At 50.6% G+C, this 13,443-nt stretch overlaps 5 protein-coding genes across 5 annotated transcripts; 4 read left to right on the top strand and 1 right to left on the bottom strand.

Moving 5' to 3' along the window:
* Window positions 1-1,164: 1,164 nt before the first annotated feature.
* On the top strand, window positions 1,165-3,647 carry LRP88_12447 (glycoside hydrolase family 95 protein; the record flags this gene model as incomplete). The annotated part of the gene is made up of 4 exons (XM_083248840.1): window positions 1,165-1,384; window positions 1,469-2,341; window positions 2,394-3,084; window positions 3,140-3,647. 4 exons carry the CDS (start codon window positions 1,165-1,167, stop codon window positions 3,645-3,647), a joined length of 2,292 nt encoding a protein of 763 aa, XP_083095295.1.
* Window positions 3,648-3,735: 88 nt separating this feature from the next.
* On the bottom strand, window positions 3,736-4,878 carry LRP88_12446 (uncharacterized protein; the record flags this gene model as incomplete). The annotated part of the gene is made up of 1 exon (XM_083248839.1): window positions 3,736-4,878. One exon carries the CDS (start codon window positions 4,876-4,878, stop codon window positions 3,736-3,738), a length of 1,143 nt encoding a protein of 380 aa, XP_083095294.1.
* A 1,820-nt stretch (window positions 4,879-6,698) lies between these two features.
* LRP88_12445 (uncharacterized protein) lies at window positions 6,699-8,192 on the top strand (the record flags this gene model as incomplete). Its single annotated transcript, XM_083248838.1, has 1 exon — window positions 6,699-8,192. One exon carries the CDS (start codon window positions 6,699-6,701, stop codon window positions 8,190-8,192), a length of 1,494 nt encoding a protein of 497 aa, XP_083095293.1.
* A 403-nt stretch (window positions 8,193-8,595) lies between these two features.
* LRP88_12444 (TauD/TfdA family dioxygenase) lies at window positions 8,596-10,007 on the top strand (the record flags this gene model as incomplete). Its single annotated transcript, XM_083248837.1, has 4 exons — window positions 8,596-8,869; window positions 8,923-9,409; window positions 9,483-9,788; window positions 9,845-10,007. The coding sequence occupies 4 exons, from the start codon at window positions 8,596-8,598 to the stop codon at window positions 10,005-10,007; spliced, it is 1,230 nt and encodes a 409-aa protein (XP_083095292.1).
* A 948-nt stretch (window positions 10,008-10,955) lies between these two features.
* On the top strand, window positions 10,956-11,525 carry LRP88_12443 (uncharacterized protein; the record flags this gene model as incomplete). The annotated part of the gene is made up of 1 exon (XM_083248836.1): window positions 10,956-11,525. One exon carries the CDS (start codon window positions 10,956-10,958, stop codon window positions 11,523-11,525), a length of 570 nt encoding a protein of 189 aa, XP_083095291.1.
* Between the last annotated feature and the right edge of the window lie 1,918 nt (window positions 11,526-13,443).

The raw sequence follows: 13,443 nt of genomic DNA, 5'->3' as shown, positions 1-13,443 counted from the left end.
GAGAGTAGCCAATCAACAATGACCAGCAAAGAGATTGTGCCATTACTGCCTACCACCCAAGCCGCTTTCACAGCCACCCTGATTCCCCAGCCGCGCTGCGATTATGAAGGCTGCAAGTTGCTTGCTCGGGCTGTGCAAAGCAGTGCGCCTGTCAGGCCGCCTTGGCGCTGGCGACACCGAGCCAGCTGAATTCCGTGAGGGGAAACAATGAGCTCGGTTGCGACCAACACGTCTGCAATGCAGTAGCAAGGATCTAGCTAACAGCTTTACCCCTTACATATTGCCCCGATTCTGAGATCCAAGGTGAATTCAGAATGAGGCGAGTCCAAATGCATCAGGGCTCTTCCCGACAAGGATGTGGCCTTATCAAGGTGCACGTTACAGCTCTGCCAGGCTGACATGTTCAGCTGCACAATTGACATGGCTTAGTTGATCAATAGTCGCAGCCTGGTTTCATTTCGGCTGCACCTGATCGCCATCTCACAGTTGTATTTGAATGAGAATCGGTGTAAGTAGCCCCCAGAATCAGCCACCACCCATGGCCTTTGTACCGATTCTCGGCTACAGCCTGATTTCGGCACCCCATCTTTACTGACAGCACACTTGACGGCTCACTGCAACCAACCAAATGCTTCACAAGATTCAACTTCTCGCCCTGGGCATCGGAAAAAAGCCACTCTCATCGACAAATCTCCTAATTAGGCGCTTCAACCGTGAATGCTCTCCCTTCAACCGTGAATGCTCTCCCTTCAACCGAACCCCTCCTTTCTCTCGATTTATCCGTCCACCTCTGCACTCCTTCGCGGTCTTTCCCCTCACTCTTAAGCTTTCCCTCACACGACGGCAGGGATTTAGTATGTGCCGATCATTCTATAATTGCCTCTCCGCACTCGAATCTGCAATGTCGATCTCAAAAACGGCTTATAAGAGCCGATTTAGCCTGATCTCGGAAAACAGTCTTCCCTGAATAGTTAACCCACCAATCCAAAGCTCTTTACATCGCAGATTTTGAGCTTGCATGGATAAAGACATGAATCCATATATAAGCAGATGCAAGCCTTCAAAACTACAAAAGGGTTCTGATGGTTCATTGTAGTTTATCGCTTATGCTTATGCCCGACTTCATCTCAGCTCCAAAGACTACGCGGCAACCTTCGTCTCACCATGCGGATATTCTTCCTGTTGACAACTTTGGGAGCTCTTCCAACATGCCACGGCATTGATCCTCCCAACTCCAAATCGAACCCCTCGAGATTGTGGTACGACACTCCTGCTAGTCTCTGGAACGAATCTCTACCCATCGGAAATGGAAGGCTTGGGGGAATGATCAAGGGGGTAACTGGAACTGAACTCATCTACATCAACGAAGACTCGTTCTGGAGCGGTACCTCACTCGACAGAGTCAATCCAGACGCCAAAGACACGCTTCCAAAGGTGTAGTCGCTTCTCGCTCAGGGAAATGTCAAAGACGCTACCTTCGAGGCCAATCTGGGACTCTCGGGTGTACCGTCCAGCATGCGAATGTACCAGCCTGGGGGTGACTTTCAAATATACTTCCAAAACCAAGGGTCAGCTACCAAGTATGAAAGATGGCTTGACCTCAGCGACGGCACGGCAGGTGTCTACTACCAAGCGAATGGTATCTCATACGGGCGGGAGTACCTTGCCAGCAAGCCAGGAGACGTCATGGCCGTTCAGCTCACTACTTCTAAGCCAGGCTCTCTAAGCTTTTACATCAAACTCCAACGACCTTCCAACCAGCAGAATCGGTTCGTGGAGACAGCCTATGCTGAAAACGGCGATACCATCATCTCGACATTCAATTCGAATCAGCTCAAAGCAGTTTTCGGGGCTCGGGTTGCCATCAAAGGTGGATCCAAACGTCAAATCGGTGATCAAATTGTCGTAACCAACGCGGACGAAGCCTTGATATACATCGACATGCGAACTACTGTCCGGGAACGCGACCCTCTGTCAACAGTTCGAAAGACACTTGCCAAGGCCGTGTCTTCATCTTACTCGCAAACTCGTGAAGGCCATGTGAGCGACTACCAAAAGCTGTACGAGCGAGCGAGTCTATCCCTTGGTACTTCGAGCGATGAGCAGAAGGCTTTGACCACGGCCAAAAGACGTCAGGCTCTAGCCCAAGGCGACTTTGACCCCGACCTCTTCAGTCTCTACTTTCAGTTTGGGAGATACCTGCTTATTTCCTCCTCCCGCCCTGGGACCTTGCCTGCAAACCTTCAAGGAATTTGGAACAATGCTCTAGATCCCTCCTGGGGTTCCAAGTATACCATCAACATCAATCTTCAGATGAACTATTGGCCAGCCGAGATCACGAGTAAGCCTCCTCCCAACTACGCATTTTTACGGTAGTCCTAACGCAACACCAGATCTGGCCGAGTTGACTGAGCCTCTATTCACTCACATGAAGCTGATGCACAAGACTGGCAAACCAGTAGCACGCAAAATGTACAATGCCCGCGGTTGGGTCGCACATCACAACACCGACATTTGGGGAGATGCGGCACCCCAGGATATATACGCACAAGGATCCTACTGGCCTATGGGGCACGCATGGCTCCTTCAACACGTTTTCGATCACTACCTCTACACCGGGGACAAAGACTTCCTCAAAGAGAACTACTATCTGTTCAAAGACGCAGTGCAGTTCTATGAGGATTTCCTAACAGACTATAAGGGTTGGAAGGTGACCAATCCGTCCGTTTCTCCAGAAGCCTCTTACAAGAACGGAAGTAACTCTGGTGCCATGACGATTTCAGCAACGATAGACAACTCGATCTTGCGCGAACTATTCGGAAACTTTGTGCAGGCGGCCAAAGTCCTGGGTAAATCCGGAGACAAATTGGTCGAGACGGCCAACTCTTTGAGTAAGAATCTCCCGCCTCTACAAGTCTCTCCGAGAATGGGCACTCTTATGGAGTGGATTGAAGATTTTGAAGAAGTTGAGCCAGGACATCGACATCTGTCTCCCCTTTACGGCCTGTATCCGGGATCCGAGATCACCCCAGAGAATGCCAAGATCTGGGAAGCTTCCAGAAAACTAGTAGAACGGCGTGCTTCGTAAGTGCCAAGGGCCGGATAAGGGACGCGTCTTTGGGTACTAATTATTCCGCAGGCATGATGCTGGCAGCATGGGGTGGTCTCGTGCTTGGCTCGCTGCCTTACGAGCCCGACTAGGCCAGGGCAAGAACCTTGAAGTTGACATGACTCACCTCCTCCTCAATCTTACTTACGACAGTCTCCTCAACATGGGACCTCCTGCAGCATTTCAGATCGACGGAAACTTCGGCGGCTCTGCAGCTATTGCCGAGTCACTCCTATCAAGCAGCAACGGTGTGATACAGATTCTCCCTGCATTAATGCCATCTTCAAAACAAGGGGCTTTCAAGGGATTTGTGGCAAAGGGCGGGTTTGTGGTTGATGCTGAATGGAAGGATGGGGCGCTTACCAAGGCTTCGATTATGAGCATCCTGGGAAATGCTCTGAACGTCACTGTTGGAACAGGCCAAACGATATCCGAGGCTACTGTGGGGGGTGAATCTTCAGGAAAGGGCAGCATATTCTTTTCAAAGAAACTCAAGGCTGGCAAAACAGTCAACTTAGTTGGCGGTGACTCTGCTTGACGATGGCATACTATGACGGAGTCTTCGCATTTAGATCACGCCCAAACTGCATTACATATATACTTCACAATGGCACCAGCATATCTTTTCAGGGCCACCTACCCCTTCTTGCAGACTCGTAAGCCCTCCACGAAAAGTCGTCCCATCCCGCAGCTCGCCTCTTTGCGACGTCAGACACTTTGTATCCTCGAAACTCGACATTTTTTCCCGCGTATGGAAAGCGATAGGCCAAACCAACAAACGTAGCACAGCTATCACTGATAAAGTCCAAGTGGCCGGGTTCTGGATCGGGCAGAATCTCGCCTTGACCGGTTTCAAGGCCTCTGAGTCGATAATAGACACGGCGAGCAAGAGATGGTGTAGCCTTTCGTCGCTTTGATGCAGAGGCAGTACCTTCTATGCTTGCGCCAATATCTTTGGCCAGTCTTTTCTTCGTCTTTGGTCTTTCGTCGTCGTCTTCTTCGGCTTGGTCGAATTCTTCAGAGTCAAATCCATCGTCAGAGTCATCGTCCGAGTCATGTCCAGCACCAGTGAGCGCATCCAGTGTTTCCTCACTTTGGCTCAGCAGCATGGTTCCCTGTATGATCCCGAAATTATAGTCGGCGACCAATGTGCCGTTTTTTTCCTCACATATATCCATCGTGAAGTCCCTCATCGACAACCAACCATCTGACACGGCGTCGCATTTGACGGCGTAAGAGCCTATGCATCGTCCAAGCTCAAAGCATCGGGAGAGCTTGCCTTTACCGGCCGGTGTCTTCTTGCTTTGAGACGAGCTTCCCTGACCGAACTTTGAAAGATAATTCTGGTGTGCCTCCATGGTCTCCTCCCACCTGGACTCTTCTTTCTTCTTCTTCTCCTCGTACGCCTGTCTGCCAATAGCCATGGCAAGACGACTAACAGCAGAGTGATCCCAGCCGATACAAAGAGTGCGGTTCTCGTCGGGACCACCACTCATGGTGTACAGACCAGGGATTTTCTCAGCCATGTGATGAAGCGATGCCATACCATCAAAACCATACACCGCAAAGGCTTCAGGAGTCTTCGTCTGATCAGGTTCTCCGTTGGTCAAGAAGTAGTAGTCCAGAAACCGTCCAAGATCGCAGTTGGCTCGTTCACCAGGTGTTGTGCATTTGTTGAATGCCTCGTCTTCTTTCCGTTTCTTTCTCGTGTCCCAAGCCCGGACATCGCCCTCCCATTTTTTGTGCAGGGGTGCCGGTTTGCGTTCCATTGCATCTCTGAGAAGCATCACTGATCCTGGGACATGATCGCACTAAGGTTGGTAAGCTTCAGTTTAGTTGGCATGCTACGTACTCATCATGGTAAAAAAAAAAAAACCTACCTTGCCTGCAAAAACAGCATCCCTCAAAAAATCGCGTAGCTGCCCAGAGTTTGCGGATGACGGGAACTTGATCCCATAGTGCCTGAGTTGACCGGCCAAGAACTGTTTTGTATTCAGCACCTTAGCAGCTTCTTGTGCCACCTTCTGATCTCTTTTCAGTCTAAGAGAACCGGGGTTGAAGAGAACCCTCAGACGAGACCCCTCCACCCGGCCAACATCCCCAGCTGCGGCGGTGAACCTCCCGTAGCTAAGCCGGAAGCCTTTCTCCCTAATTGCAGGGGGGTCTGGGCGAGATTCAGTTCCAGACATCGTGCATGTGTGGTTTGTCTCACGGTCAAGAGCGGGAAAGGGGTTCAAGAGATTAGATGGGGGTGAAAAAGCAAGGAGGGAGGGGTTGCTCGGAGCAACCTTGGTCTCTTTTGTGACAGGGCTATGGCACGTGGTGGTCGACCATGGCTGAGAATACAGCAAAGTTAACTCTGAAGATAATGCTAACAGTGGGTGTGATAGGTCTGTGTTTTTAAAGCTGCAGATATCGAGTTGAAAACTAGTTTATTTGCTACTGTACCTAAGATCTTCTACTTTGCTGATAAGGGCTCGGCATCTTCCAGCCTCTTAGCGAGAAGGAACACAAGCCCATATACCACATTTGCGGCGTGCCGATTCTATGCAACGACGGCCAATTGGCAAAAGCTTGGAGTTATCTCCCCACTCCTGATGGCTTCATCAAAGGACTCTGCTGGCACCTCCAACAGCCGGCCCGCCGACGACTGGGGTTTCCGAGCTGGTCGTGGGCTGGATGGCATGGTGTGGTTAAAAGCATGCGTGGACGTAAACCTCTCGTCCATCAACATTATGGATTTGACGTGGACATATCTATTATTCCTCGTGGCCAAGATGGTGGCGCTGTACCATGGGATAGCTACTACAACCAGCTGAGCACGGCCGATGACAGTAGCAAGGACCTCTGGTCTGGCCAGCAGCACATCCTCGAGATCACGGCTTGCGCAACTACAGTCCGGTTCCGAAGGACAATAGAAACAGTTGACGATTGCGGAGAATGGATAGGCACGGTTTGTGCTGGTGATAGGGTGTGGCAAGGCGAGTTTTCGCTCACTCGGAGGGATCATGACGACGACAGTCATGGTCTGGCATCGTCTTGGGTACTTCGCGTACGAAGGGGTATGACACATACAGCACATACATACTTGTCGTCTGGAAGCAAGAACAGAAGCAGTCGGCGCCGAGTGTACACACATACTGGGAACGCATCGGCTTACTGAAGCTTGAAAACTGCACACTTGGGGAGGACATGCTAGAAAGGCAGACATGGCGGCTTACGTAGGTAGCCAGGGCATCAAAATTAACACCGAAGGTAATGGTAACAGTGGGTGTGATATGTTCCTGTGGTCTCAATACTATAGATATTAAGTTGAAACTAATTTATTTATTATCCAAAAGCCCACGCGCAGAGGGTTCCCTTACTAAAGTTGACACCGTCCACTCACACATGCTCTCTATGACCTAGTCTTCTGACTTTACCGTTCATGCAGGAGGCCGACCACTCCCAGTGAGGGGTAAACTCGAGTTACCCAAGGTTATCAAGCCTTCGCTTCCTCAGATCATTACTTCAAACTCTCTTCTTTTATCGTTACTTCCTGCTCCATCAATTACACATTTGGGTTTGAAAGCTGCTCTGCCCTTCACACATGGAACAAGACCCCGAGATCGCCGGACGGGCTGAACACCCAAAATGGTGGCGTCGCAGGTTTCCGTGGCATCGCACGCAATACAGAGGATCTCTTCTCTTCAATCTCGCATCTTTCATTCTTCCAGCTCTCTACGGTACTCTGTCCAAGCTCTGGGTTGCCAGCATTGACGCCTCCATGGTGGTAACCACAGATGCCTACACCTACATGAACACAGCCGCCGAAGCTGTCAATGAGGGCCTTCCAAGAGCCGCTTGGGTGATTATCGGAGACAAGGCATCACGGGATGTTGCAAAGCGTCTTCAGTTGACCCACACCCTGATTGCGTTTCAATCTCTCGCCGGGTTCATCTTGAGCATCGTCTTTCTTGCTGCGGCTCCGGCATTCGCAAGACGCTTCGTACCCTCTGAAGTCCGAGAGGCGAGCTTGACATATATCCGCATCTCATCGTTCACTATATTTAGCGGGATCCTCGAAACGGCTGTCGCAACATCAACGAGAGCTCTGGACAAACCCGATATTCCTCTGGCCATCAGCTCGGTCAAATTCGCCATCAATATCCTGCTCGACTTTCTTCTTATCTCGAAGTGGCATGTGGGACCCTTTACGCCGACTGTCAACATGCAAGGCATTATTCAGCTAGTCTGCAATCTTGTTGCTTCCTTCGTCGGACTCGCTTATTTTCTATGGTCAAATACCCGACCTGTCCTGAGAGAGTTGCGACGAGAGCCGCGGACACATCGCCGACTACGCCCAGGTTTCCAAGCACTCAAAGTTTTCCTTCGTCCTGGCCTCATTTTCTTCACTGAGTCTGCCGTTAGAAACGCTCTCTACCTCTGGCTGGTGACGACAATCGTCGCACTCGGCTCCGTCTACTCCACGGCTTGGGGTGTCTTCAACACCATCCGCTGGGGACTGGTCATGGTTCCCGTGCAATCACTAGAGGTAACTGCCCTTCAATTCATCGGCCACAATTGGGGAGAATGGAGGAGAAAAGTGGGAGTCAATATGCGGAGACCCAGGGCGAGCTGGAAAGATATTCTCGCAATTATACGGCCTGCGCTCAAGTCCCTGGTTCTTGCAATCGTCTTTGAAGTTCCGCTTGCCATCTTTCTCACCCTTTACGGCGCCTATTCGTTTGCATCCTACCTCAGCGGCTCGCACGAAGTTGCTGAAGTCACGGCATATATGTGGCGAACCCTTGATTGGTGTTATGTGTTCTACGCCATGTCGACTCAGTTGGCCACCATCTTACTGGCAACCCGACCAAAGTGGTACCTCTATCAAAGCCTCGCCAGCAATCTTCTCTATGTGCTGCCATGGGCCATCGCTTGCCAAGTTGCTCACTTGGATACGCATAGTGCTTGGCGGTATCATAGTTGGGTCTTTGGCGGTAGTCTCGTTTTCAGTTTTGGAATTATTCTTGTTCTCGATTCTCTCTGGGCTTGGACTCTGTTACGAGGGAAAGCCAAATTGGAGGTGTTCAGAGAGTGATTTCGGCATAATGGACGTCTCTTGAGGCATGAATATTCACGAAAGAGCTGGGGGTGCTAAAGAAGAGACTGTTGTTAGAAATGCTGGCCTTCTTTCTTTTCCTACACTTTTTTTCTTCATCACCTTCATTCTTAACTCTGCTTTTTTAATCTTTTTGATGCTTGATGCAAGATCTAGTCACACAGGAGCATTATTTCTCCAGATATTATGTACCCCAGCGTTGATGTAAGCGGAAGAGATGGCGCAATCTCGATGTGACATCACCTCATCGCATTTGCGTATATCGCAGCCAAACAGCACCAATGTCTTAGTAATAATGGAGAATATCATCAAGTCTTTTAAAGAGTTTGTATCCTTCATTCACAACTCAACTCATCAAAAACAGCAGAATAACAGAAGCATCATGTCCGCCACTGTCGTCATCACGCCAGCTGCCCCGGCTCCTCCTGGACAGCCCGATATCGCGTACGCTCCAGACTACGCCAAGTTCCAAGCCCGTCAGGCTCAAAGACTCAAGTCTGAAACCTTGCCTTCGGCTGTCCCTGAGGGATTTCCAACCCAGTTGACGGGCGATCTGGTCTGGGATGGGGAGTCAGTTGCTCAAACATACGATTGGGCCTATGTGTTGTCCCCGGATCAAACGAACGAGATTGATCAAGCATTGAAGCATTTCCAAGGTAGTCGCAATTCCACTTCTCAAACTCTCTAGTAAACTTGCTCACTCATATAGCTCTTAACATCCCTCTCGGCCAGATCTCCCCTGAAACCTTCCCTCTGCCTCATTTGCATGCCGAGCTACGCAAACTTTCAGATGAGCTTCACACAGGACATGGCTTCTTTGTGATTCGCGGTCTTGACGTCGACAAATACACCCGACAAGAGAATATCATCATCTATGTTGGAATCTCTTCGCACATCGCAGGTCAACGAGGTCGCCAGGACAACAAGTTCAACGGCAAGCCTGCCGATGTCGTCCTGACTCACATCAAGGATCTTAGCTCAGGTCAGGAGAAGGGTGCGATCGGAAGCCCTGCATACACGACTGACAAGCAAGTCTTTCACACTGATACCGGTGATATCGTCTCCCTCTTCTGTCTTGAGACTGCCTTGGAGGGTGGAGCTAGTAGACTGGCCAGCACATGGCGCGTCTACAATGAGATAGCTAGAACCCGACCTCACCTGATTCACACTCTTTCCCAGAACTGGGACGTTGAAATGTGGGGACACGAATTTTACCCCTGATCTAGGCGGCAGCTTTGGCTTCCTGAGTACGGTACTAACCCATACCAGCTTTACCAACGCGGACAAGAAGTTCGCTACAGGGCCACTTCTCTACCACCAAAAGGCTACGGGGTCGACCCCAGAGCGAGTGGCTCTACAGTATGCTCGCCGATACTTTGTCGGATTCGGAGCCCTCCCACGAAGCCAAGATATCCCTCCTATTACGGAGGCTCAGGCGGAAGCCCTGGACACTCTTCACTTCCTTGGAGAAAAGTTGAGCGTTTCAACCAATTTCCAGAAAGGCGACATGCAATATGTCAATAACCTTGCTGTGTTTCATGCGCGAGACGGCTTTACGGATTCGCCGACCCAACAGTAAGTGCCCTACCTATGCGAACCACGGGCTGTTATTGGGCTAACAATTCTCTTAGGCGACATCTTCTACGGCTCTGGCTTCGAGACCCTGAGAATGCATGGGAAACTCCAGAGGCTCTGAGATCGCGGTGGGCAGAATTATACGATGGGGTTACAGCAGAGGCCGAGGTTTTCCCTTCGGAGCCTTATATTCGCAGTTCAAGCAACAAGGCGAAGTAATGATCACCAATGGCGCTTTTGTTCGTGGATGCGCGATTGGCTATGCATTTTGGGTGTGTTGGCCGGGAAATGTGCTACAATGTCACATGCGACTAGTCTTTTGCGGAACATTGGCTCAAAATGTGGGAGAAATAAAAAAGCAGGCATGGAAAGAAAGGGGCCGTTGCCAATGTGTTGCTCGCAACATGATGCCACTTTTAAGTATTCGCCAACTCGGCAAACGTGATAATGATGACAACCGAAAAGACCTGCAAAATTCAAGTTGGGCTCAGGTCGAATTTATCCTCAATCGGGGTTTCAGCCGCTGGTGCTGACAGCCCGTGTCGGAACAGGCGATCGCAATCTCGGGGCATTGACAGGCCTAATTTCGCGCAAGCCATGCCAAAGCGGTTCTAGAAAAGCTCACTACTACGCCCGTTGGGGCATTGACAGTTACGTCAATAAACTATGTTTTTAATGATGGAACCGTTCAAGATATAAATAGCCACCAGGTTACAATTTTGGTGTGACGCTTCATCATCGACGCCAAGAGACACTGCCCTGCCTGTCAATCTGCAAATGCAGAAAGTATCCATCACTCTCCACTGCCTCCTGGCATTTCCACTGTCTCGCATGTCGACCAATGATGCCCAACTCTCGAGTTGCCTGGCAACCAGGATCTTCCCTTGGCGTGTTCCAAGCCAAGGCAAATACGAAGATTAGTCAGGTTTCTAAATATGGGATTGGCTGCTCTGCCTTGTAAAAGTGGGTGCCCCCGGATTAACCCCTTTAACGCGTCAGCCGGATCAACTCGACCTTAAATAAAACCGAACCATCGCCTGTTCAGCTTCTGTCAGACTCGATCCGCCATCATCAAGTTCTCTCGTTATTCTTCTATTCAATCGATCGCTAATTGCGTCTTTCGTTACATTTGAACGTAATATTACATCCATCTTAATCACCGCCATCATGTCCACCACCACCACCACCGCGGCTGCCACTGCCACCACGGCATGCACCAACCTCTACGACTCTCCCAACCAGGACACCACCTGCGCCATGCCCTACACCGGAAACCACACCGACATCATGAAGAAGTGCTGCGGTGATGCTCAGATCGTCAGCTACTACAACGACTGCGGTATCTACTGTGTTGCCCTCGACCAGACCGTCAGCGACCTCGCCGACTGCCTCTACGACAACGGTGCTCCCTGGGAGGCCGTCTTCTGCAGCGTCCCCAAGAGCGTTTCCTCCGACGTTGCCTCCAAGACCAAGGACGCCGCCGTCCCCGCCTCCGCTCAGGCTTCCGTCATCTCTGGTGGCGACAGCGACAAGGACAAGGACAGCGACAAGGATAGCGATGACAAGGACAGCGACGACAGCGACAGCACCGCCTCCGGTACTGCTAGCTCCGCCAGCTCAACCTCCACCGGCAACGCCGCCGCTGGTGTTGTTCCCCAGTCCAGCGTCAGCACCCTTGGTCTCACCATCGGTGCTCTCCTCTTCTCCTCGATGGCTCTCGGTGCCTTCAACATTTAAGAGCCTTTGGGGTTCTTTGCTTGTTTTTTTGCGCACTTAAAATTACAGCCTTTGCACCAATCATGGAGACGGCATCGGCATACATCCGGATATCATAATGGGGTTATTGTGCACATACACGTTACTGTATAGTTAAAACTGGTAGTCGTTCATTTGCCACAATAGACGAATTGTCTCCAATTGCTTGTTTTCTCTTGATGTGACGTTTTTCGCATCCCCAATGCTCACCCAGACGGTTAATTAATCCCGTTTGAGGCCGATTCGTCCCGCTCTCCTCAACCCCACCAGTCCAACAACCGTGCAAAGCAGCATGAGTGCAAACATTGTCCAGAAACTGGCTCTATAGCCCTGCATCAAAGTAACCACTTTGTCCTTGCTGCCAGAGTCCTTTGTCGCCTGTGTGGATATCACCTGGAGGATAGTCAAGCCAAGCGTGCTTCCGAACTGCGCGGCTGTGTTAAACACTGCCCCAGCAAAAGCCTGCGTATCTTCAGGGAAGACGTCGGTAATAATAATCAGCCCGACCGTAAAGAGTGCATCACAACTAATAGGTTGTAATATCTGGGCCACAAATGCATTGCCCCAATAAGGCCAAGAGGGGTCGATAACAGCCATCAGAAGAGGAGAGCCAGTACAGAGTATCGACGTGACAGTGACGATCCAGATAGCAGGAATCTTGTGGGCGAAAAGACCCACGACGATATTGACAAGTGCAGCAACCAACGTGCAAGGCAAGATCCGAATGGACGCTTGAAGAGCTGGCAGATACTAGATCTCTTAGAAGCTAGGTCTTGTTAGAGAAGGTTAAGTCCTCAGGTGTGTATCGACTTACAATAAGCTGCAAAACAATTCCATGGAATTTAGAACAGCAAATGATAGGGAAATGGTGACACAAATACCGGAAAAGGTCGCATTCTTCCAAAGGGAGTTTGGAATCAACGCTGGCTTCTTGACTTCAACCTGACGATGAACCCAACCAACAAAGGCGAGAAACGCAATCGTACTTAGGCAAAGCATAACGATGCTACCAGGCTGACGAATTGTTTCTACATCCGCACTCAGAACACTAGATAGACTTGTAAGTTGCAGGTCCACGATGCCTTGGGTAGAGGGAGACTTGCGCTAGTAGGTAACACAGCAGTGTCATGAAAGTAGATGCGAGGATGGCGCCAACCCAATCGACTTTAGTTCGAAAATCTCGTAGAACATCGTTCATACCGCGGTCATCGTGTCTTGTTGGAAGTACCCACAAGCCCACGACGGAAAAGAAGAGAGTCAAGGCCCCAGAAAGATACCAGCCTGCCCGCCACCCAATAGTGTCAACAAACACGCCGCCTAGAACCAAGTCAATCGAGAACCCAAGAGGCTGGCTTAGACCAAGGCAAGAAAAGGCCATGTTGCGGCCTCGCCCATGAGGTAGAACTTGAGTGATGATGGCAACTGACGAGGCAAGATGCATTCCGAGACCGATTCCCTGAAGAGCCCGGAACGCAACGAGTTCTGTTCCTTGACGAGATGCCCCTGATCCAATCATTAGAGCTCCGCTGGCAAAGCAGCCGACAAGATCAACCCATCTTGGCCCCAGGACATCAGCAACCGCCCCGGCCAGTAGCAGACTAGAAGCTGTAGCCAGTCCAGAGACTGATGCCGGCCAAAAGGCTAAAGAGGGCGGCAGTTGAAGGTCTTTTGTGATTGCTGGTAGCCCAATAATAACCAGGCCATTGATGAGGCTGGAGGTGAAGGTGACACCTGACAGCTGAATCGTTATGACTACCTTTTTGAGGCCAGAAGTTTCGCTGGTTTTGCCGGTATCGGGCTCTAGGCCATCATCAATGGTATCCGAAATAGTCGACGGCGCGGGTTCTTCTGATGAGGATTCATCGCTGTCATGAGCCACGACTGCCTGCGTTTGCGTCGA

This window comes from Fusarium phalaenopsidis (genome assembly GCF_050370095.1).
Source record: "Fusarium phalaenopsidis strain FUZ10S chromosome Unknown contig_32318, whole genome shotgun sequence".
Taxonomy (NCBI): domain Eukaryota; kingdom Fungi; phylum Ascomycota; class Sordariomycetes; order Hypocreales; family Nectriaceae; genus Fusarium; species Fusarium phalaenopsidis.
This window is presented reverse-complemented; position numbering and strand designations above follow the sequence as displayed.